At 51.8% G+C, this 21811-nt stretch overlaps 8 protein-coding genes across 8 annotated transcripts; 3 read left to right on the forward strand and 5 right to left on the reverse strand.

Moving 5' to 3' along the window:
• Positions 1–719: 719 nt before the first annotated feature.
• N7506_005059 (translation initiation factor 2A) lies at positions 720–2953 on the forward strand (the record flags this gene model as incomplete). The annotated part of the gene is made up of 5 exons (XM_056954353.1): positions 720–744; positions 846–915; positions 970–1041; positions 1106–1743; positions 1797–2953. The coding sequence occupies 5 exons, from the start codon at positions 720–722 to the stop codon at positions 2951–2953; spliced, it is 1962 nt and encodes a 653-aa protein (XP_056813242.1).
• Positions 2954–3204: 251 nt separating this feature from the next.
• Positions 3205–4323, reverse strand: N7506_005060 (glycosyltransferase family 8 protein; the record flags this gene model as incomplete). The annotated part of the gene is made up of 3 exons (XM_056954354.1): positions 3205–3685; positions 3784–4231; positions 4293–4323. The coding sequence occupies 3 exons, from the start codon at positions 4321–4323 to the stop codon at positions 3205–3207; spliced, it is 960 nt and encodes a 319-aa protein (XP_056813243.1).
• Positions 4324–5461: 1138 nt separating this feature from the next.
• Positions 5462–7171, reverse strand: N7506_005061 (fungal specific transcription factor domain-containing protein; the record flags this gene model as incomplete). Its single annotated transcript, XM_056954355.1, has 2 exons — positions 5462–6283; positions 6341–7171. 2 exons carry the CDS (start codon positions 7169–7171, stop codon positions 5462–5464), a joined length of 1653 nt encoding a protein of 550 aa, XP_056813244.1.
• An 871-nt stretch (positions 7172–8042) lies between these two features.
• Positions 8043–8533, reverse strand: N7506_005062 (RidA family protein; the record flags this gene model as incomplete). The annotated part of the gene is made up of 3 exons (XM_056954356.1): positions 8043–8117; positions 8178–8327; positions 8378–8533. The coding sequence occupies 3 exons, from the start codon at positions 8531–8533 to the stop codon at positions 8043–8045; spliced, it is 381 nt and encodes a 126-aa protein (XP_056813245.1).
• A 678-nt stretch (positions 8534–9211) lies between these two features.
• Positions 9212–10129, forward strand: N7506_005063 (PhzF family phenazine biosynthesis protein; the record flags this gene model as incomplete). The annotated part of the gene is made up of 1 exon (XM_056954357.1): positions 9212–10129. The coding sequence occupies one exon, from the start codon at positions 9212–9214 to the stop codon at positions 10127–10129; it is 918 nt and encodes a 305-aa protein (XP_056813246.1).
• A 124-nt stretch (positions 10130–10253) lies between these two features.
• On the reverse strand, positions 10254–16495 carry N7506_005064 (anaphase promoting complex subunit 1; the record flags this gene model as incomplete). The annotated part of the gene is made up of 2 exons (XM_056954358.1): positions 10254–16434; positions 16491–16495. 2 exons carry the CDS (start codon positions 16493–16495, stop codon positions 10254–10256), a joined length of 6186 nt encoding a protein of 2061 aa, XP_056813247.1.
• Positions 16496–16902: 407 nt separating this feature from the next.
• Positions 16903–18915, forward strand: N7506_005065 (uncharacterized protein; the record flags this gene model as incomplete). Its single annotated transcript, XM_056954359.1, has 2 exons — positions 16903–16961; positions 17028–18915. 2 exons carry the CDS (start codon positions 16903–16905, stop codon positions 18913–18915), a joined length of 1947 nt encoding a protein of 648 aa, XP_056813248.1.
• Positions 18916–19493: 578 nt separating this feature from the next.
• Positions 19494–20891, reverse strand: N7506_005066 (RPAP1 family protein; the record flags this gene model as incomplete). Its single annotated transcript, XM_056954360.1, has 1 exon — positions 19494–20891. One exon carries the CDS (start codon positions 20889–20891, stop codon positions 19494–19496), a length of 1398 nt encoding a protein of 465 aa, XP_056813249.1.
• Between the last annotated feature and the right edge of the window lie 920 nt (positions 20892–21811).

Below are 21811 nucleotides of genomic sequence, written 5' to 3' on the forward strand. Positions count from 1 at the left end.
TCAATGGCTTGTAGTTATACGAGAATGACTCTCAGACAGATGACGAATTTGAAATTATATGATCTGTTTCAAGAGAGATCAAAGATGAGGCGTGAAAGACGATCTGATCGTGGTTGTTTCTGCACTCTTTGTGGTTGGACCTGTTCCCCTCCACATTGCCACCTGTTCTTTTTGCGTGTAGACTGTCGAAACAAGTTGAAAGAGGAATGAGAGTCATTCTCTAACGGAGAATCATGTTAATTACAGTACAAATATGTATAGATCCCTTAGATATATGCCTATCCAGACGATATCACCACTTTTATAGATCGCTCGCCGCCTTAGGTAGATGACGGCATCTGAGCCACTTCACAACACCCGAATTTTCTTTCTTCACTCTTCATCCTCCCCACCTCCAAACCACCCTCGACCCCTTTGCTGGCATTGACTTGTCTAGCAGTCTTCATTTCCGATTCAATTCCTACTGTCACCGTTTTTTTGAACGCGTCCGCGATTTCTCGACCTTTCGATACGCTTTGTTCCACGATCCTTTTAACCTGCTTTCAGGGTTATTTTTGGCCTTTAAACGTCGCTCAGTGACTCGCGCCTCGTGATTTTGAGACCCGCCTCTGCGCTTCTGTTGGAATACATTTCGATTTCGGTTCATTCGGTGGATTTTCCTAGATTTGCGATTTCGGTTCATTCGGTGGATTTTCCTAGATTTGCGAATTCAGATCAACATGGCAGCTCCTACGCAACTTGCTTGTGCGTGATTCCCTTTCTCTGGGCCTTTGTTTCTGATGTTGGATCAACTGGAGATACTGGCACTGGATGTACCACTGGATTATCGCTGACGTGCTTTCTAGACCGCACGCTCAAGGGCATTGGCATCATGGATGCTGCTCCCGTCTATGAGCCTTTGTCGGGATTCGTGAAGTGAGAAGTCCAGCTCTGAATCTATGGGGAGAATAATCGCTGACCGTCTGTTAGACCAGAGGGTAACCTCCGCTGTAGCGCCTACTCGCCGTGTGGCCGGTACTACGCCTGGGCATCGCCCGAGAAGTAAGCCGATCCCGCTTCATCTTCGTTCTGTCATGTCACATGCTAACATCGTTTTTGTCGCTAGGGTCACCATCATTGACCCCTCCGTTGGCCACGTCGTTGGAACCATCCCCGCCGATAACGTGTTCGAGCTGGGATTCTCCCCGCTCGGTACCTACGTGATCACCTGGCAGCGCACGTCTAAGGATGCGAACGGAGACGCCGTCAAGAACTTGAAGGTGTGGCGTGCCATTGAGGCCGGAGATGAACACTCGGTCGTGGGCAGTTTTGTCCAGAAGTCGCAGACCGGTTGGAACCTGCAATACTCCGCCGATGAGAAGTTGTGCGCCCGCACTGTCACCAACGAGGTCCAGTTCTACCAGAGTGACAACCTGTCCACTGTCTGGAACAAGTTGCGTGTCGAGGGTGTGTCGGACTTTGCCCTGTCGCCCGGTCAGACCCAGTCGATTGCGGTGTTCATCCCCGAGCGCAAGGGTCAGCCCGCTCAGGTCAAGGTGTTCATCGTGCCACAGTTCTCTGCTCCTGTTTCCCAGAAGAGCTTCTTCAAGGGTGACAAGGTTCAGCTGAAGTGGAACGCGTCCGGAACTACTCTGATTGTGCTTGCGCAGACTGAAGTTGATCGCACTGGCAAGAGTTACTACGGCGAGACTACTCTATACTTGTTGAGTGCCAGCGGCGCTTTCGACTCGCGTATTGATCTTGGTATGTCAAGATTTGAATTTATGTTGAATGTCTGTTTACTAATGATCGAACAGATAAGGAAGGTCCTATTCACGATGTGAGCTGGAACCCCAACTCCAAGGAGTTCGGTGTTGTATACGGTTACATGCCTGCTAAGACCACCATCTTCAACTTCCGCGGTGTGCCCAAGCACAACTTCCCTCTCGCCCCCCGCAACACCATTCAATTCTCCCCGCACGGTCGATTTGTGCTGGTTGCCGGTTTCGGTAACTTGGCTGGTCAGATGGATCTCTACGACATGGATAAGAACTACCACAAGATCACCACTGTCGAAGCCTCCAACGCCAGCGTGTGTGCCTGGTCCCCCGACGGACAGTACATTCTGACTGCGACGACCAGCCCCCGCCTGCGTGTCGACAACGGTGTGCGCATCTGGCACCTGAGCGGAGGTCTCATGTACAATGAAGAAATGACCGAGCTTTACGACGTCACCTGGCGCCCACAGAGCATCGATCAACACCCGCTGGGTGAGCCGCTCACCAAGCTTCCCGCACCCCATCCTTCCGCGACAGCCTACATGGGCACCCGCAAGGCCCCCGTCAAGCCCGCAGGCGCCTACCGTCCCCCCGGTGCACGTGGCCAGCTGACTCCCCTCGCCTTCAAGCGTGAGGACGAAGGTGGTGCCGCCTTTGTTCGCGACGGCGTGCCCGGCGCCAGCATGAACGGCTTCGGAAAGCCCCGTCGCCGTGAGATCCCCGGCGCTGAGCCCTCGGAGGAGTACCTGCCTCCTGGAGCCGCTCCCGGTGGCGGCGTTGCCCTGCCTGCCGAGAACCTGTCCAAGTCCGCTGCTAAGAACAAGAAGAAGCGCGAGGCCGCTAAGAAGTCCAAGGAGGATGGCGAGAACGCTCCCCCTGCCAATGCGCCCACTGGCCCCAGCCCAGACCGCAGCCGTAGCCGCGGCAAGAATGCCCCCAATGGCAACGGTCCTGCCAAGTCTACTCCCCCTGCTCCCGCGGCTGCTCCCGCCCCGGCACCTGCCGCACCCGCGCCTGTTGAGGACCCCTCTGCTCAAGATAAGAAGATTCGTGGTCTCCTGAAGAAGATCCGTGCTATCGATGAGCTGAAGATGCGTCTTGCAGGCGGCGAGAAGTTGGAGGATACGCAAATGAAGAAGATTCAGACCGAGGACGCGGTGCGGAAAGATCTCTCTGCTGTCGGGTATGAAGGTTAAATAGCTGTACAAATGAAAGCGACGTTGACGGTGTCGATGCAAATCACGGACATACTCTGGTTAACCTGCGAATATGCATTACAGGAGCTATCTCACTTGACTTTTGAATGTCGATATCAATATGACCATTTTAACTTGATACAGTAGCAATACTTAACAAAATCTATACACAAACACATAAACACATGAACCATCTATCTCTATTTCCACCTCTAACCATCATCTTAACTGCTTCTCCCCCAATCCCCAAATCAACCCCGAGAAAACTGATCCTCAATCCCAGCCTTCCCTTCCCTCCCCATCCTCTCCCAATTAGCCCTCCACCACCAAACCCCCGTCTCATCAAGTCCTTCCGTATCCCCCTCCCGCTGCGTCTCATGCCACGGCTTCGTAGCAAAAATATAATGTACAGCCTTCACCTCCTCATCTCTCCAAATCGCATCATGCACCCCCTCTATCCGCAACGTCTTCAACGCATTATACACATACGGTAGCGATACCCACCGCCCCAGAAACACATCAGATAACAAATCCTGGTCTGGGAATATGTACTTCTCAATCCGCTCAGTCTCTTGTAACGCAGCTGTAATCTCGCTATAGCTCTGCGCTGACGGCTGCACTACCAGAACCCCGCTATTGAGCATCCCGACTCCGGACGAGGGAGTCGGCGCTGTAGTTTGCGCCGTTGAGGATGTCGAGTGCTGCGTTGTGTAGGCGCAGTTCTCGGGTTTCCTGCGGCGCGTTAGAATCATAGCTTCATGGATCTCGACATGAGATATCTCTAAGTCTTTCACAATTCGCGATTCGCAACTTGCTTTTCGCTCACATACCAGTTCGCGGGGTAATGCGCCTTCTTCATCGGATTACAAGCGCAAACATGCGCCGCTGCAAGTGGTCCTTTTTCCAGCGGTAGATCCATAAGCTCATCCATATTCCGACGGACGATGATGTCACCGTCTAGTAGGACGACGCGCTCGTACTCTTCAAGAGAGAAGACGACGAGCTTGTGCCATGTTTCCGCGAACCGGGGGTCTTGCGCGTACTTCCTCGTGATGGCTGGTGTCACGGAGGGAACTAGTTGGGCTGTTATACCGCGTGCTTCGAGGATTTTGAGGCCTTCGGCTGGGAAGGTTGAGGTGTAGAGGGCTACGAATGGGTATTTCGTGCCTTGGCTTGCAGTGGGGTCGGCTTTGGGGTCTGGGGTGGGGTTGTTTAGGGAGTGGTGGAGGGTTAGGAGGCCCGGGAGGTATGAGAGGTTTGTTATTAGGGATGCCCAGACTGGATTGGATGTTAGGGTGTGGTTTGCTTTGCGGTTGGCAACTTGGGGTTGGATGCTTACTCCGCTTGGGGGGTTGCTTTTTTTGAGCCATTGCGATTGGTGTCTGGATTCTTTGAGGGCGAGGATTGAGAGAGGGAGATTTCAATTGGAGAAATTATTGAAGAGAAGGAGAGGGAGAGAACAAATGTGGCGGGATCTGAATTGGAGATGGTGTCAGGATCCCCGCCAATATCTCCGATGTGATGCGGAGAATACTGAGACTACGCTGCGATGGTTTCAAGCCCGCTACGTGGGTGAGGATTCAGTCTGGTAATTCCCGCAGAATCAGGCTGCAATGGTTGATACTTCTACGGAGTATATGAGTACATCAAAGAGATATTTAGTTAGATTGATACTCGCATGTCGAGTGGGGTCTTCTTTACCACCTTGACGAAGGCTGACTCAGCTTGGACTTCCAAGATCAGGTGACTCAGATCTATATAAAAACTGGAATCGTTAAATCTCCAAGATGCACCATGCACCCAAGGCCATTGGATGATCACTGATTACTTGGCATAGTGTGTCAAGTAAATTCGCTGTATTTTCGTTTTGCTCCAACTTCAAATCATACAATCACTAGTAATAGTGTAGACATTTCACATCACTCCCCTCAGGTACTCCGTATATGAGGATAGAAGCCACAGCTCGGAAATCGTCGGGATAGTGCAAACCAAAAGCTTTAGTTGATTTTCAGTCAAGCTGCAGCTCCCTCATTGGCTAAGGGATCATGTTGGACCTCGGACGAGGTGTCCGAAGTGTGCAAGTCTAATGATCGGATCGCATAGCGTCCCGGTTCTCGGATCTCGGGCCTCAATGTCCGAATTCCATTCCCGAGCACCCATGAAGCAAATTATTAGTGGCTCCCTGTGTGGGCGTCCAGACTCACCGAGATGGGTCGCTGGGGATCAGAGAACCGAGGGCTGAGTCATATCAGGAAGTATCCATGGATGGATGCATGCAGCATGAGTCCATCATTGAAACTTGGCATCGAGCAAGGTCTGATGAAAAGGTTCCATGTAATGGTGACCGAGTTCTCTTTTTCTTCTTCTTTTTGATGATAATGTCCAAGGCAAGTTGATAGATTGAGTTGAACAGGCCAAGAAACCTGGAATTTCAGCGTTCAGCAAACGCATCAAAATGATCCCAGATATGATAATTCTGACTGTCAGGTCAAAAACCGTTTATTAGCATTATCTACGAAAATCGAATGGACAGGGATGAACATACAATATGTCAGGCGTTGACGGGAAAAAGTCTTCAACTCCTGTCGTTGGATGAGGAATAGAGTCTTGCAACTGAGACTCTGCCGAGTTTGAAACCAACGTATCATGCTCGGTCTCCTGAGAATCAGGATCCTTGTATAGAGATTTAATGATACGGAGGCCGTGCGATGCGGAACTGTTGAACAAAGTGATAGACTCAATAACTCTCACAGCCTTTCGGACTTGTAAATTCCATGAAGGTACCTGTGCTGAGCCTGAGTCATAACGAAGACACATAGCTGGTATCAAGACGGCGGTGAAAATGAAGTCCAGCGCGTACCAACCCGTGAGTGCGTTTTGAGTATGGGAGTTCCAGAAATCCGAGATCGTGCTGATTGACTCTTCTGCGGCTTTCATGCAGCGAGTGATGGCGGTATTAACAGAGGCTGGATCCCTCGGTTCTTTGGGTGGATTATTGCGATACCGCATGATGAAGAGCCAGACGACAAATGGCCGGTACATCAGTATTCGAAAGTTCAAGCAACGCCAGTGAAGGATGGCGTGGCAGAAGACATAATTGGGGGGTTGTGGGACGTTTGTGCGAAAGAAGGATGGAAGTGATGTTTCCCAGGCGCTGGTCGTAGAGTCGTCAAAGAGGAGCAATTCCTTTGCATATGGATAAGGGCCTGAGATGATTCGCGGGTAAATGCTGCTGATAGCAAAGTAGAATGCTGCTCCAAACTTCAAAGACGAGTAAAGCGTCGAATTGTTCGCTTCAGCTGTCACGGAGCTAGTGTTCGGGTTCAAATCCTGCAACCTATTATAAAGGGCTCCAATGAGATCACCAGATCAACGAATGTCACTAACCAAGTCATGTATATTAAGAGGGTAATGAGCTTCGATCTCCCTTTGTGGCAAATCCTGCGGTCTGGAGTATGCAATGGACACCTCGAGGTTCAGATTGTATAAGCACCACCACAGGCGCCGCCGCGTTTCCCGGAAGAAAGGCTCGCTGGTAGAAGAGTGGAACTCCTTATAGAGCCCGATTCCCATTGCAGCCCGATTAGCCAAGCCCAGGTAATTATAGCTGGAATTCAAGTTGTATCGCTTTCGCAGGTAGATCGAAATCAACAACAATGCCTGGACAAGGGACATGTTTCCCATCTCCATGATCTCATGGGAAAATTGTGCCTTGGCAACGTCGAAAAGGGCCATATCACTTCGTTCGCTCTCTGTGGATATGGAAAATGCCCCGAGAGCGGCAACGGTGTAAAGGAGCATCTTCCAAATTGTCACAGACGGCCGAGCTACCAGCTCCATCATCTGAGCTCGAAAGGTCGCTTCATGTATGATGGGGTATAAAGGGTGACACCACGCGAAATAAGCATCGATATGCTCACCCAGAAGGGACAGTTTCTTTTCACATGAACTCGTGAGCGGAGTTTGGTGATGAACTGGATGGTGATACTCATCCTCTCGCACGCCGATGATGCGGAGGAATGCCTTTGTTGAAGCAATTCCTAAGGTGCCATTAGAAAATTTGACGAGTTGCATCCATAGATAAGTCTGAAACGTACCAAAGTATCCACCTCTCGCAGAATCATTTGTTGAATGGGTATTGGACGATGCGCTGTTCACCGCATCTCGCCGCTCGTCCCATTCAAACGTGAATGATGGTGGCCCATCTTCGGGCGGCATGAGAACGCATCGTATCGTGGACTCTTGACCCGAGGGCTATCTAGACCTATTCAGACCGGGCTCTTCCATGTGTGCCATATGTTTCCGATGCCCATACCTCTAGGTGGTATGCCCTGGATCTAATACCAGGGCTTCTTGAGCGAGACGCGTGCAAGTGTGGCTCACTTTCCAAATGGCCGGCTGCGTCGCCGACCGCGTCGCCGGGCGTGGAACCTGGGCCATTGGACGTTCGGCTGCCGTTTTCTTGCAGAAGAGCTCTTGCTTCAGCAAGCTCCTGTTCAATCTGGTTTACGTAGCTGGAATCAAACCCCGACGTTAGTATGTTTGGCCCGTTCGTTGTTGACGATCCTTTCTACCTTCTGGTCAATGGCGTTCTGTGAGTTGTCTGGTAATCACATATTTTACGGGAGCGTCGGCATGTCGAGCACATTGGTCGTACATGGTCACACTGTGCAAATTAGATAGAGCTCAAGAGGCAATTGATGAATCATGATCATGATCACCGACCTTCAACTTCCGGTTTCGACATTCTAAACATGCTCTCGCCGGACTGGGCATGTTTGTGGGAACTTAATCAGCGAAACACACCGAGTTACCTCCGATATGGCCTACAAATGAGACTATTGAAAGTGGTGGAAGTGGTGACTTCTAGCGATTGGACCTGCAGAGCCGCCTATGTCCCTTTTGTCAGGCAATTCTATTCCGCCTGCTCGATATGGACTAGTGAGAGCCTGCTTACAGAGGTGATAAGATGTACCGCCTTCCCCTTTTGTAAACATCACTCATAGCCGTCCACGCCGGGACAACTTCAAGCAACTTCAAATAAGAGATCAACTTTGACATCTCGGATATGCACCATAAATCTCATATTTTAAATGAACGCTACACATTCCATTTCCACATGAGCACCCAATGGCAATGCTGTGACAGCGACACATGTTCTCGCCTACAGAGATGAGTAACAGCCGAGTGATGAAGACCAGAAGAAAGATGGAGCAAAACATACAGGTAGTGGAGCCGAGAAATGCTCCATATATGCCTCATTCATAGCACCAAAGTCGTCCATGGATGTGAGGTAGATATTCAGCTTCAAAACATTTTGCAAGCTAGACTGGGCCTCTTCAAGGACAGCGGCTAGGTTTTGGAGAATTCGGTCCTGCAATATCAGTGACCAGACAAGGAGACAGAGACTGGAGGATCACAAACTGTCTGCCGTGCGACTCCTCCACTCACTATCGCATTGTTCTCATCTAACCCAACCATGCCAGAGCAGTAGACTGTGTCATTTCGAGCGATGGCCTGTGAGAAGACAGGGAAGGGGGCTGGTGCCTTGGTTGTGAAAATAACTTTCTTGCCGGACATCTTACTGATGGGAGATATGAATTCTGTGCTGGCTGTTTGTTAATTCCTTCGTCTTTCGCGGGTGTATTAAGGCAGATCCAATCGCTCTTTATATAGATCACCCCCAAGGGAAGAGGTACTAAATGACTCCAGGGCTGATTTGTCATTTTGAGCTCCATATCAGAGGGTTGCCCGAGATCTACGGCAAGGTGTCTAATTACGCAAAACTAGAATTAATCAAGCATGGGGGGGGGAAGGGTATAGTCCACGGGTGGATCTGCTCGGGCTACGTTCACCGAGAGAGCCGATGATCCACAATTGTAGTCGGTCCACGTTCTCCGAGCATCTAGTTGACACGAAAATGTCAAAGCCCATCTTGAGTCGGCGATCAAGAAAGAGAAAAACAAAAACCAGCAAAAGAGAGAAAGAGAGAGCTACTTTTCTACTATATAAGAACGACAGGGCTTGGCCTTCAGGGAACAGATCTCCCTCCAAAGATCCATACAGTTCATATCCGAAGCTGAGTAGTTCAGGAACCAGCTGGGGAACCTTGGAACGCTCCAGGGCTCGGAAGTGGCGTCCGAGCAGACAAGCGGATACCATATTAGGCCGTATATATACTTCATGAAGATTCCAGGCCATCGAAGTTCAAAACATCCGGCCTCTTCCATCTACACCCTCCAAACGCGACCCGAAACCATGTCCATGTCCCTAGAATATGCTGTGGTAGACGTGTTCACCAAGACTCGGTTCTTGGGCAATCCACTGGCCATCGTCCTCGTCCCAGCAAAACATCGAACCACCCTCACACAATGCACCAAGCAAAAAATAGCCATCGAGTTCAATCTCTCTGAAACAGTCTTCCTCCACGAGCATCCAGAAAACACCAATGACTCCGACCAACTCGACTCCTTCGACATTGACATATTCACACCAAAATGCGAAGTCCCCTTCGCCGGCCATCCCACCATCGGGACAGCCATGTACGTCTTACGAGACTATGCTCGCCGCGCGGGAAACCTCAGAGAACTTGTGACAAAGGCGGGCCCCATCCCGATTTCACAGGAAGTTTTGTCTGGACTCTTGAGCGCCTCGATTCCCTTTGAGTGCCATCTGCATCAGACACCCATTGTATCGGATATGGTGGTGAAGGGCACGGCTCCGATCATGTCATTCGTAAAGGGGCTGTCGTTCGTCCTAGCTGAGCTGTCAGACGTGGATCGCCTGGCGAGTGTCTCTGCTGGATTGCTGGAAGATTGTCTCAACGTTGAGGTTATGGATGATGGGTGGAATTGCGGGTTGACAGGAACGAAATACTTTGTGGACCTTGGAAATGATGAGAATGGGATCAAACAGCTTCGCACGAGAATGTTTGTTTCTTGGGAAGATCCTGGGACGGGGAGTGCTTCTAGTGCTCTTGCTTGCTATTTGGCACTCGAGGAAAGCAAGGAACGCGGGACCGGTCCATTCTTTTATCACATCATTCAAGGTGTGGAAATGGGAAGGAGAAACGATATCTTCGTCACCGTTTCCCGCAGCGGAGATGGAGAGAGGATCACGGAAGTGTTGCTCCGGGGTGATTCGGTTTTGGTTAGCGAAGGGCGCATTTCAGCGTAAAATTAGACCGCATTGCACAATTATCAGAGAGAATTAAAAGTAGTTTGAAAATGGAAAGACTAGTAACATGAAGTTCAGCTGGGTTGAAACCAACAATTGGATACTGGAATAAATCTATTCTACATTATGAAGCCTCGGCTCGATCCCCAATCTGCACTCCCCAGATCTGCCATTTGGCATCTTCAACAAAGTCCCGTCTCAACCAAAGACCAGACGGCTGAGGCTTCTGTTCACCCGATAACACCTGTCTAGATAGATGATCACGTTCATCACCAGGTTGAGTACGATCCAGCCAGTCAAATAACAGACGAAGCTGCCACATGCGATCCCGAATCTGGTCGGGATCAGCGCCGCGGCCGCGCGCGGATTGTACGATGTTGCGCACAGTATGGGATAACGTGAGGCGTGCGTCCACAGCGGAGGTACGCAGCCAGGGTGGTGCGGAGATGAGATCATTCGTGAGCCGCGCGGAGCGCATTGGGAAGGATGAGGGGAGGACGAGGGAACGCTCGCGGATGTCGAGGTCTTGTAAGGATGGCAGGTGGAAGACCCAGTCCCAAGGATTCTGAGATGGTGATGCGGCCTTGGAGTGCTTGCCGGCAAGTAGCGCGGTGCGGTTTGGCCAGGCCGAGGGGGGAATTGCCTTGGCTGGGTTTGAGGCTCCGGCGGCAGCTGTGGGAAGAATGTCTTGAGCTTCGCTCAGGCCGGTCAAAGTCGAGGCGAAGACAGAGCTCGAAGAGCTCGCGGGGTTGTAGGTCGCCTTGCGACGGAGATAGATGGAGGGGTCACCGCGGAGGAATTTCTCGCGGAGTGTGTCGTTTTGACTAAAGTCTAGGACAAGGGGCCAATGATCTGACCCGCGGATCTCGATTCGAGAAATTTGGCTGGGGTCTGGTAGTAGACACGGGGCACCGAGGGTGCGAACAGACTCGTCGTGGGATGTAATGGTGATGGGAATAGAAATGGGACGGCGAGTGTCGAGATCACGAGGTACTAAGCAGCGTGGCTCGGCGGCGAGGACCCAGAGATGCCTGAAGGCTTGGAGGTGGCATTTGTTGTCGAGGACAGTAGTTGGGAAAATCGGATAGAAGGCGCAGATGAGCGAGGCCACGGCTTGATTAGAAGTGCCGAGTGTGTAGCTACCCCCACCGAGGAAGAGCACACCGATTGCCATGTGCGCCGCCATATGACTGCCATAAGTTGTGTCTACGTCGATTCGCCCGTGCAGCGAACGCAGACGACGGAACAGAGTAATGTCGCCTGTACCAGCCATGACAGCAGCCGCAGACAGGGCCACGACATCCTGGCAATTCCGCACCGAGTTGCGTGCGAGCCTAGCATCGTAGCTACGAACAGGCAGTCTTGAAATGCGAATCAGCTGGTCCAGATAGAACAGCAAAAGATCTCTCGCTTGGGCCTCTCCAGATCCAGAATAACGGAGGCCAAGCGCGAAGCAAAGGCCTGCAATGATGTTGAAGAAAGGCATGTCCTCGCTGCGCAGGCGGCGAACATCTGTAAGCCGTGCTCGTCCCCGATACACCTCGGGCAAGCTTTGACTGATCCATTCAGCGGTGGGGTTGATACTGTCCCACATGATGATGTGTCGTGCCAGGGTCCGTAATAAGAACAAGTCTGGCCGCACATAATCAAAGCGAACGGTGGTATCAGGGATGTCAATTTTCCGGGCTAGAACTGCATCATTCGTCTTCATGAAGATGATCATGAGGGCAATGGTAGCGCCGGCTGTGGCACGGTCAAGTACATGGGCGATGTCAACGTTTTTCGTGCCAACGGCAATCGCCAATAGACGCTCGACAATGTGCATGTCTCGCATGCCTCGCAGGTCGTCGCCTTTGCCAAGGTTGATGAAACCCAGGGAGAATCCGGCAGCCAGGCGGTATCCTTCGTCGCGAAGATCTTCTTGGGTGGCAGCTTGCTCGTCATGCTCGCTGTTTTCGATTTCTGAGAGCATGACCTCGCTCATGCGGCGATGCTGAGAGCCGCAATACAACAGGCCAATTCCCATGATGCCAGCAGTTTGGGTTAACGGCGAGAGGTTCAACTCAGCTGCCCCAAAGGGCAGCATTCTTGTTACATGCACTGAGAGCAGACGTGTAATGAGAGTGTCCATTGTGCCCAAGTATGAAGCTGAGAGTCCAAGAAGGAGACCAATGGATGTCATGGTATGTTTCGGAGTGAGGTACTTGAAAGCAACCCATTTAGCCAGCGATTTGAGATGGCCATTGAGACCCAAAGCCAACAAGAATCCAGCATGCCGATTCGTGAGCTCTTCTGGCTTGTTGAACAAGATCCATGAAGTATCGATACCTTTGGAAGCTTTGGAAATAGCGAGACCAGTGGACACACCGTTGTGGAAGAAGGCCCAGCAGACCTTTTCTTCTGAGAACAAGGCTCTGTCCGCGCTGACTGTCACGTTGTCTGGCTTCATCACACACTGCAAGGAAAAGGATGGAAGAGGCAGTTTTTCTGTCAACAAAGGCAATCTGCCACTGAAAGCGAGCATTCCACGACCAGCGGGGGTAGACAGCGTTCGAACTGTGACAAGCTGCACAATCTCCTTCTGTGCGTCTAACAGATCCTGATCTCTCCAGCCAGGCTCAGCAATGCACTCAGCCACTGGGGCCTTGGATTGGTTCAATAACCTCGCTGCCTCGAGGAATCGCTTGTCTTCTCGGAAGATGAGCTTGGTCACCGAGGAACGGTCGGCCTCAGCAGATGCCTCGAATGCGTTGATCGCATCGATGTCTAAAGCAGATTTGCTGATATAATGGAAGTCACGAATGGCATCGTGAGAAAGCACGGCTTGCTGTGGTGCTGACAATGAATTGGTCTGGGCAGGATTCATCGACATGTAAAGGTCTTCACGATCGATCAGCTCCAGGAGCGCGGCATTCCACGACGTCGAGGCCTCAATTTGGCATTGCAGCACCGCTTCATAAAGTGGCGCACCAACACCCTCCGGGAAGCTATCGATGACACTCTTGGTGAATCCCCAGCGATGCAAGAGCTTGATCTTTTCAAGAGGCGTAGACACGCTGTGAACTTCGGAGAAGAACCCATTCAATGCACACGTCCTTGGTGTGATGTTGAAGCATTCGCGCCACATCCGCCCTTTCCGTGGAGTCCGTTCAGATGCATTCACGATGTCCAGAAGGGAAACGAATGGTGAAGGGTTTCGATGAGAGGCAGAACCCATGAGGAACTCAAAAATGGACGGAGGTGGGAAAGGCTCGTTAGGAACCTTTAATCCAGAGATATGTGTGTTGTCCTCAAACTGCCAACGCTCCATGCTAGTCATCTCTGTGCCGTAATAAGCATCGTCACTCCCCTTCCAGGACTCCCAGCCCAACCAGCTACCCAGTTGGGCGAGGACAGGAGCCAACAAGCCAAGAGGTCTCCGTGACTCCTCTGAGTCGCAGATGGAGAGCTTTTGTTCTTCGCGGAGTAAATGCAAAGCCACGACAACGCTGCACAAGGCAGTGCATCTTGTGTTCTCAGAAAATGCTTCCGATATAGGGAGATATCCATCGTGACCCGCAGCTCTGATTCCCAGGGGGCTTTGGATGAACTCGCGAGCAAGGGCGATGCATCGGACTAAGTATGAATTCTGGCGATATGTAGACAGGCTGCCACTGTTTGGGTTATCGGCCTTGGGTGCTCTCGTTGTGAGGTTCTCAATTGCATCCTGTTCAACGATCCAGCCCCAGGAGCTTTCCATCATCCACGGAGCTACAACACCCGCCGGGCCAGATTCCAGATCCAGCATAGCCTCCCAGCTTTCCAGGTCCAGGTTTCCTCCGCTGCTCGACCTAAGGAGACTCTTCTTTCGGCGTGTTCGTTTCGGTGCTTGGGTTGGCGGGGGAGAGACAAAGGGGACAGCCAAACTTAAGAGGACAACAGTCATAGCAGTCCACTCGAGGTCATTTTCAATGTCCTCTCTGCTCCGGAGCCATTTGATCACCTCCCACCAAGCGACCATGATGCCATCGCCGGCTTTCTCGGAGTCACGCAAAGCAAATTTGCAGACTTTGAGGATCTTCTTCACCAGGTCATTGCGGGGCTCCATTTGAATCTGCAGTCGATGTCGCTGCTGGTGAGTGTCAACGAGGTCAATCTTCCCTCGAGAGCAGCCGTGATCAAATCGATTAAATATCAGGTCTGGATCAGCCATAACCCGGTGGACACCACTTTCCCTTGGGCGCTTTTCAAGCTTGTAGGCAGAGATCCCATCGGGTTCGTACAGCTGTAGCGGCACTGGAACCTCGACCTTGATAGGACTACCCCAAAGAGTCTGCAATGAGAGCTCGCGATGTTTGGAATCCGTCTCGCTCAGCGAAAGGATGCGCGAAATTTCGCCGTCTGTGATCCTGCAGGCATCCAGAACGTTCGATACATTTTGAATTCTAACTGCGCGGACAAGAACCGAGCTTTGTCCAGTGGACTTGGCCTTTTTCTTCTGGCTCTTGGAGAGTGATTCGCGATCTGCTCTTAGGTTCACAATGGTCATGTTTCGTGACGTTTTATCTAAGATGCACACTGCTAGAGAGGCAGTGTGGCCCTTTTGGTTGCCTCCATAGTCGGTAGATGCCAATGTCGAAACTTTCATTCGGTGGGACGCTGGCGCTTGAGCAGATTTTTGGAAAATGCCGGAGAATTGCGAAGAGAAGCTTTCGACTTTGTTCAACAAGAGCTCTTCAGGAAGCCCAGATGCGGACTCACGCAGCCCGATGTTCTCGAACCCATTGGAAAGACTCTCGCTGTTCAGCTCTTCAAGTAGCTTATCAACGGGGGCATCCAGAAAGCTGCCTGCATTGCTGTAAACGGATCCTGTACCCGGAGGTAAAGACCCTCGAGGATTGAAGCCAAAGCTCCCTCGTGTGCTCGCTCCGCCTATAGACTGTCTCAACCCAGCTCCGTGGGGCATAGTGCTGGACTGACTGCCAGTGGCCATCTCCGAGAAGGTGATGCGGTCCTGACTTGTAGCAAGGTCGGTTCGAGCAAGCAATGAGCTGACTCGCCTGGATGCCTTGAGAGGAACACCGACATCCCCAAAGTCCTGGGCTACCCTCGCAGCCAGGTCGTTTTCGGGGTCATTTCGTCCCAGTGATGGTTGGCTAGAAGGCCAGTCTTCCGTCCACGGCCCAAAGCTCTCTCTGGTTGCCCCAGACCGAGCGGCGGGAGTTGTTGCACCGGTTGCCATACCGAAGTGTGAGCTTCGTCGCACGGACCGAGTGCCTCCAGTCTCTCGTCTAGCCTTTTCTTTGATTGAACCTCCGGATTCGTCATCTTTGTAGCGCGCAGTCCAAATTGTGTATATCCCGGTGGTTGTATTGATAGTAACCACAAGGATCAAAGGAGCTCCATTCAGTGGACCCCTGCTGGTGCCCAGAAGTTCGTCTTTGGGAGAGATGTACACAATCTCATCCACCGGATCCAACACTTCAAGACCGGATGGTCTTCTTCTGGTGCTATTGACGCTGCTTTGAAGCCATTTGGATGTCTGAGCTGTCACAACCAGGCCCATTTCCGACTGGGGATTAATCAGAGAGAAGACCCGAGGGAGGTCTGCGCTTGAGCTTGGTTTGGGCAACCAGGAAGGTACCGGATTAGAGGAGGATTTTGTTGAGGGACGTTTGCTCTTTTTGATACTTGGTATGCCAAACGACTGGGACGCGCCTGGATCAAATAACGAACTGGTCATAAATGAATTAGGTGGCGCGGTTGGGTGTTGACTACCGGCATCGTCCTCCAGAACCTTTCTCTGGAAAATGAGACCACGCGGTGTTGCGAAGACAGAGTCAACTTCAAATGGGAGAGGTATTGTATGGCTGTTTCCCGCGACAAAGAAGATATGGGCTTGCGATTTGAGGACCACGACGAGAGCTCGGGAGAGTGCCTCACTGGACTGTTGCGGAGCCACGACCGCTACTCGCGCATCTCCATGAAGATCCAGAGTTGAAAATGCCTCCGGAGCTGACGCTTTCCCGGTGCGTTGAGAGGGCTTTCGCGCACCTGGTGCTCCCGAAGTTCCATCTGGGCGGCTGAGAGGCGTATTTCCCGAGTTTTTGTTATGCCCAGCGGCAAACTGGGTGAACAGAGCATGTCGAATCTCTTCTTTCTCTGGGTCCATTCGAAAGACTCGCTTGACCATCCCTGCACGAGACCAAACAACACAATGCTTGGTCCATACCAGCTCGTCGTCCAAAGAGCCGGTCAATCCGCTTTCGTCCGTACATATTGTCCATGTGTAGAGATCTTCCGAGGGCTCGGGGGTAGGATGCCCTCTGAAACTAGGTAGGAGACGGCCGAGGGTTCGTGAATGCCTAGAGAGCGGACGGACGCCATGGTGGGCTGTTTAGTAGCAGCGATGGCACTGCGCTTGTACAAACAGGTCTGCGATCGAAACTGTTGAATTGGTCATTTCCATCGTAGCTGTGAGCTCATGTAACGGTGTGTCGCCCAAGAGACATGCCGAGTGGTTGTTGAAGTTGGAGGACGCGCTGGAACGCGGGCTTCGGTCGACTTTCTTTGCTTTCCGACCAAAACAACTTCCTTTCTCCATCTACGCTACCTCTCCCCTCACCACCCCAAAACGACTTCACTCTTTGCTTCTTCCTTGTCGAAGAGCAACCAGATAACGAATAATTACTGTCGGTCAATAATTATCTGACTGCTTGTCTCTCGCGTGGTGCCCTGCCGGCGCCTGCACTTCAAGCTCCCGATAGCTCTCCAAAGCCATCGCAACCAACATAATGCCTTCATTTCCTACGACTCCCTTGGTTCGGACCAGGGAGGATGGTCTTCAGATCAGGTGAGAACAAATGCGCTCTCTGGGTTTGCTTGAATTGCGCTGCTCTAACTGTGCAAAAATCTTTAGCTACCCGCTCCCTCATCGCATCCACGCTGCCCAGGGCTACCCGCTTCGAGCTCCGAATGGCTCATCGATCCTTGTCTATGGCTATGACACTGGCCTAAAAGTGGTCTGGAGGGGAGGACGACGTTTCACAGAACTCAAGACAAAAGCACCCGAAGGACGGTCCAAAGGCGCAGAAAATCATGCGGACGACTCGGTTATGATCATTGACTCCGACGAAGAAGAGGAGCCTGAGCCAGTAAAGGAGGATCTCAATATTGAATTTGACCTGGAGGAGACTGAAGTTGACCCCAACGCTCCATACGAGGAGATTCTGCGACAAATCGACATCCCCCTTGGAAGCCGAGTGTTGGATTTGGCAGTGCCTCGCGTTCTTCCTGAAGAATCGCGCTCTCCCCTCGAGCCCTTCCCGCCAATTCTGAGGTCTACCATCGTTATATCTGTCGTCTGCTCTGACCTTTCAACCAAGGTCGTGACTCTACCGATTGCTCCTCCACACCCTGCACAGTCTGACTCTAAAAGCTGGCACATTCAAACATTCACCGTCAATGGAGCCACGACCCACCAAGACATTCCTCGTGGTATCTCTCTTACATTCACTTGTCATGAGTTCGAAGATGAGAAAGACCAGCGGAAGTCGCGGGGTCGGTTTGGATCCCATGGGAAATGGGATCTGCTTGTCGCCACGCATTCCGCAGAAGGCTGTGGTGCGTTATTGCTGCACCGCATCCCAATTCGCGAATCCTCTGGATCGTTCTATCTCTTGGATGAGGAAATCACCTCACAACGACGACTACTGCCAGCGCCCGCCCAAACAATCGCTTTCAACCCTTCAACGTGGCCGTCTGTCCGCCATGCCAACCTGCTTGTTGCGTTCCACAGCGGATGTGTCAAGATATACTCCTGCTTCTCTGTTAAGAAGGCACCCAAATCTGCGCGTAGGGCCTCGCTACCACAGGAAGATTACGACGTTGTTGACACAGAGGGTCGGTGGTTGATCTCTCTATATCCCGGATTCGAGCAAGGTCCCACAGGGCTTCCTCGGCGGAAGACAATTGTTGACGCCGCATGGGTTCTCGGCGGTCGGGCAGTGATGGTACTTCTGGAAGATGGTGAATGGGGCATATGGGACATCGAAGGTGCTGGCCCCGGAGCTGCAAAGGGCCCGCTCCACCGCCAAACGAGCATCCAAGGTGTCACTGGAGGTTCCTTGACTGCTTACGCAGTTTGTGGCCGCATCATGACACCACCCTCCAACAGTAACTCCGAGGCAGAGCATCGACCGCGGTTCGCACCCATGACCCCTTCAACAAGACGTGTTCGGGAAGACGGATTGTTGAGGGGTTCTTCGGGCACAGCCAGCCCGTCTCACCGAGGCCAGATCTCGGTGTTGCAGACTAATCCTTCGTCGGACGTGCTACCCGATGAGTCAATTCTCCTTCGTCACGGCCGCCAGAGCGCCGTTATTACAAGCTTACTATCCTTGTGGCGAAATGCCGTCAAGGCCACGGGTACCTTTGATTCGTCTAACCGCTGCCGACTGTCCCCATTCCAAGATGTGAATCTGATGGGTCAGAATTTCCAAGCGATCGGCCACCTACCAGCCCCAGTACGTCGTTCTCGTGCAGCTGAGAGGCAATCCTTCGATGTACTTGTGGCAGCAGAGTCTCAGCTGTCAATCCTGGCGCCGAGATTGAAGGAGTCTGATCACGAAGAAAACGAGTCGGCTGTGAAAGTTGAAAATACCGATGAAACCGATCAGCTGATGCTCCGACGTGGCGAGCTTGATGTGGAGGGAATGGGTCGTCTCCTCAATGGCATGGCCAACGGAGCCGGAAGTGCTTCTTTGCGCATGGGCAGCCCCGTGAAGCGGACTCGCACCTTTGTCTAACACAGCAACGGCCATTCAACCAGCCATAGATGATTATCGGAAACTAATACCCATATTCCCATCTTGGGATACTTACTCTCTTCTTTTCCCTTTTTCCCTTTTTCACTTTCGCTCTCTGCTCACTCTTTCTTCGTCTAGTAGAACTTCTTCGCGCTGTAAGGTGGAGCGCAAGGCGAGAATCATGCCTTGAAATTCCTCCTTCGGGGGTGAATAAGCTCTGTATCGGATGCGATATATCAAAAACCATCACAAAAGTGCCACGGCATTAGCTCCTTGCAATTGAATCCTGCAATGCTTGCATCAAACTCTGAGGTTCCACAACTTACCCTGCACTGCTGCAGATATCAATCTGTCTCTCGACGGATCTCACATTGATAGCTGCAGTGGGCAGAGGTTCGATGTGAACAGAGTTTGGTGTAAGCAAATATGAGCCAAATGGGACATTCTATTTAGTTTTATGCAAATGAAGTAGCTGCAGATGATTGAACACTACACTCGTATCATCATTGAATTTGTTCTCCATGTGAATGGGACTTTTCGTGTAAAACAATAAAACCAAAACATGAACACATATCTGATCATGTTGATCTGTGTTGCCCCTCCTTCATTAGACCACGATCTCCGCCGCCGCCTTTCTGCCACAGCCAGACGCCCTCAACGGCCCAAGCAGCGGCGCTGGCATGGCGACCGACTCCCGAAGCAACAGGCATAGAGCTTTCAGTACCCTCAGAATCCTTCTGGTCCTTTGATGAGCTGCTCTTGTTACGGCCTTCACTTTGACCAGCGTTGCCATCGGCTTCAGCAAGCATACCGGCAACAACACCTTCCTTCTCGATGACAAACCACAGTCCTTCGGACAACTGCCCACCTCGTTCTCCGAACTCTGCCCGACCGAGACGGAACAAGATACGGCCAATCACCTGCCATGCAATGCATCGCTGCGCGGGGAATGTGGAACGCGCAAGAATAGCTAGCTCTGGAATTGTATATCCTGCAGCATGGGGGTCGTCACCGTGATGGTGCAGACCCATGGTTGTTGGGAGAGAAAGGGAAGTTTCAGGTGCCAGGATGGTGCCTGTCAGCGAGAAGCGGATGGCTGATGGTGCTAGAGAGATGGCGCTACTGGCTGGGTGGTAGGCTGAGGTTGAGTCTGGGTCTTCTTCATCTGCGGAGAGGGGCTGGAGCCAAGACAAGGTGGATGGGTCTTGGGATATTTCGGGGAAGTAATGTGACTGCAGATCTGACAGGAAAGAAGGTGACGATGGGTCCAGCACTGGTCTGGGCTTGGTTGGCTGGGGGAAGTGGAATGTCTCTAGAGTTGCTGGGTCGAGGGAGGGGCGTTGAGAAGCGGGGTGGAGGTCTGCGGGGAGTGTGGACGAAGGTCGGTCTTCATTGCCAGGATGCGGCGGTAATGATTTGGGTAGGGAGTGAGATTGTGCACTTTGGGTTGGAGACTTGGGAGCTGCCGACACAGGCTCGGGGACGTCGAACGAGACCGACTTCTTCGGCTTGGGGGACTTTTCGTGCGCGACCGGAGCTGGTGGTGTGGGCTCCTCGGCTTGTTTATCCTCGTCGATGTTGGCTCTTCGGAGGAAGCGTTCTAGGAGACTTGGGTCCATTTGTTCCATCAACTCTTCGCGTTCCTGTTGGATCTGCGTGTCCGACATTGCTGCCAGGTGTCGACGGTTTTCCTCGTCGATTGACTTCTTGTCATCTTGAGCTGTGGGTGGAGTGAACGAGGGGGTTGGTTCAGGCTGCTTTGCCCGTCGCTGCTTGAAAGAGGAGGGTTTGCGCTGGCGGGGTGCTGGAAACCCGGTCGAGGTGGTTGTTGGCAATTTGGGTGCGGGGGGAATAGCGGTGGAGGGAGGCCGTTCTTGAATCTCCCCGATCAGAGAGAACGGAGCCTGAGAGGGGATTTCAGGTGCTCCGGAGTCATCATCCAAGTTGAGGACGAAGCGCTCTCCACGAAAAGCCATGATGAGTGATGTGAAGAAGAGAAAACTCTTATGTCAGCGCGGCGGGGATGCGGCTCCCAAAGCTAAAAAATGGGGCTGCAGAACAGTCTAACCGTATTGGGTTAGTGGAAGACAACGGATGTGCTAGTCCCCTTTGGGTTCCTCACATCTGTGCGGTGCATCTATACAAAAGTCGATCCTCCACTCGGCCGGGTGTGGGTGAAAAGTCCTGCTTGAACGATTGAATAGGGGCTATAGAGTTGATAGGGCTCTATACATACACTGCTCTGTAAATGCAGTCCATCAATTCGAATATCATCCAGTATCTATCGATCTGTCAAGGGCTAACTATGACCTGTACCTGCCTTAAGCTTCAATAGGGATACACAAACCAAATGGATACGACGTTGGCTCGAACATGGTCTCTTCAAAAGATGAGACGTCCAATTCAAAGTACTAGTCAGCTTGCAGATACATTGCCCGATGTGAATATAACCATCTCCCGTTGACTGCATAGAGACATTGGTACCTGGTATCCAAGGTATCCAAGGTACCTGGTGTACGACACTCAGTCGCGAAGACGCGGAGGGATTCAGAATGTCTAGTGAATTTTAATCAGGAGAAAAATTGAAGCTGACCTGGTTCATTCACTCTAATAAGCTGTATCGCAAGACTACCGAGTCCAATGGGGTTGATGTTCCAGTATCAGCGCTTGGACATATCGAATTGACACTCAACTCCAACCCGTTTCAATACTCTTTCCAGCGCTCCCCTTTCCTCCCTTTTCTTCCCTTTTTTCCCTCTTTTTTTCCCTTCCGATTTCTTACCTTTTGCCCACCCTTTTTGACCTTCTCCATCCTTCTTCTGTTTGACCCCCTTCCCTTCCCGCTTTTTCCTCGTTTGAGCTTCTGTTCGTCTCGGAATTCTCTCCCCTTCCCTTC

This window comes from Penicillium brevicompactum, assembly GCF_028827555.1.
Source record: "Penicillium brevicompactum strain IBT 35665 chromosome Unknown utg000003l_segment0_segment0, whole genome shotgun sequence".
In the NCBI taxonomy this organism is placed as follows: domain Eukaryota; kingdom Fungi; phylum Ascomycota; class Eurotiomycetes; order Eurotiales; family Aspergillaceae; genus Penicillium; species Penicillium brevicompactum.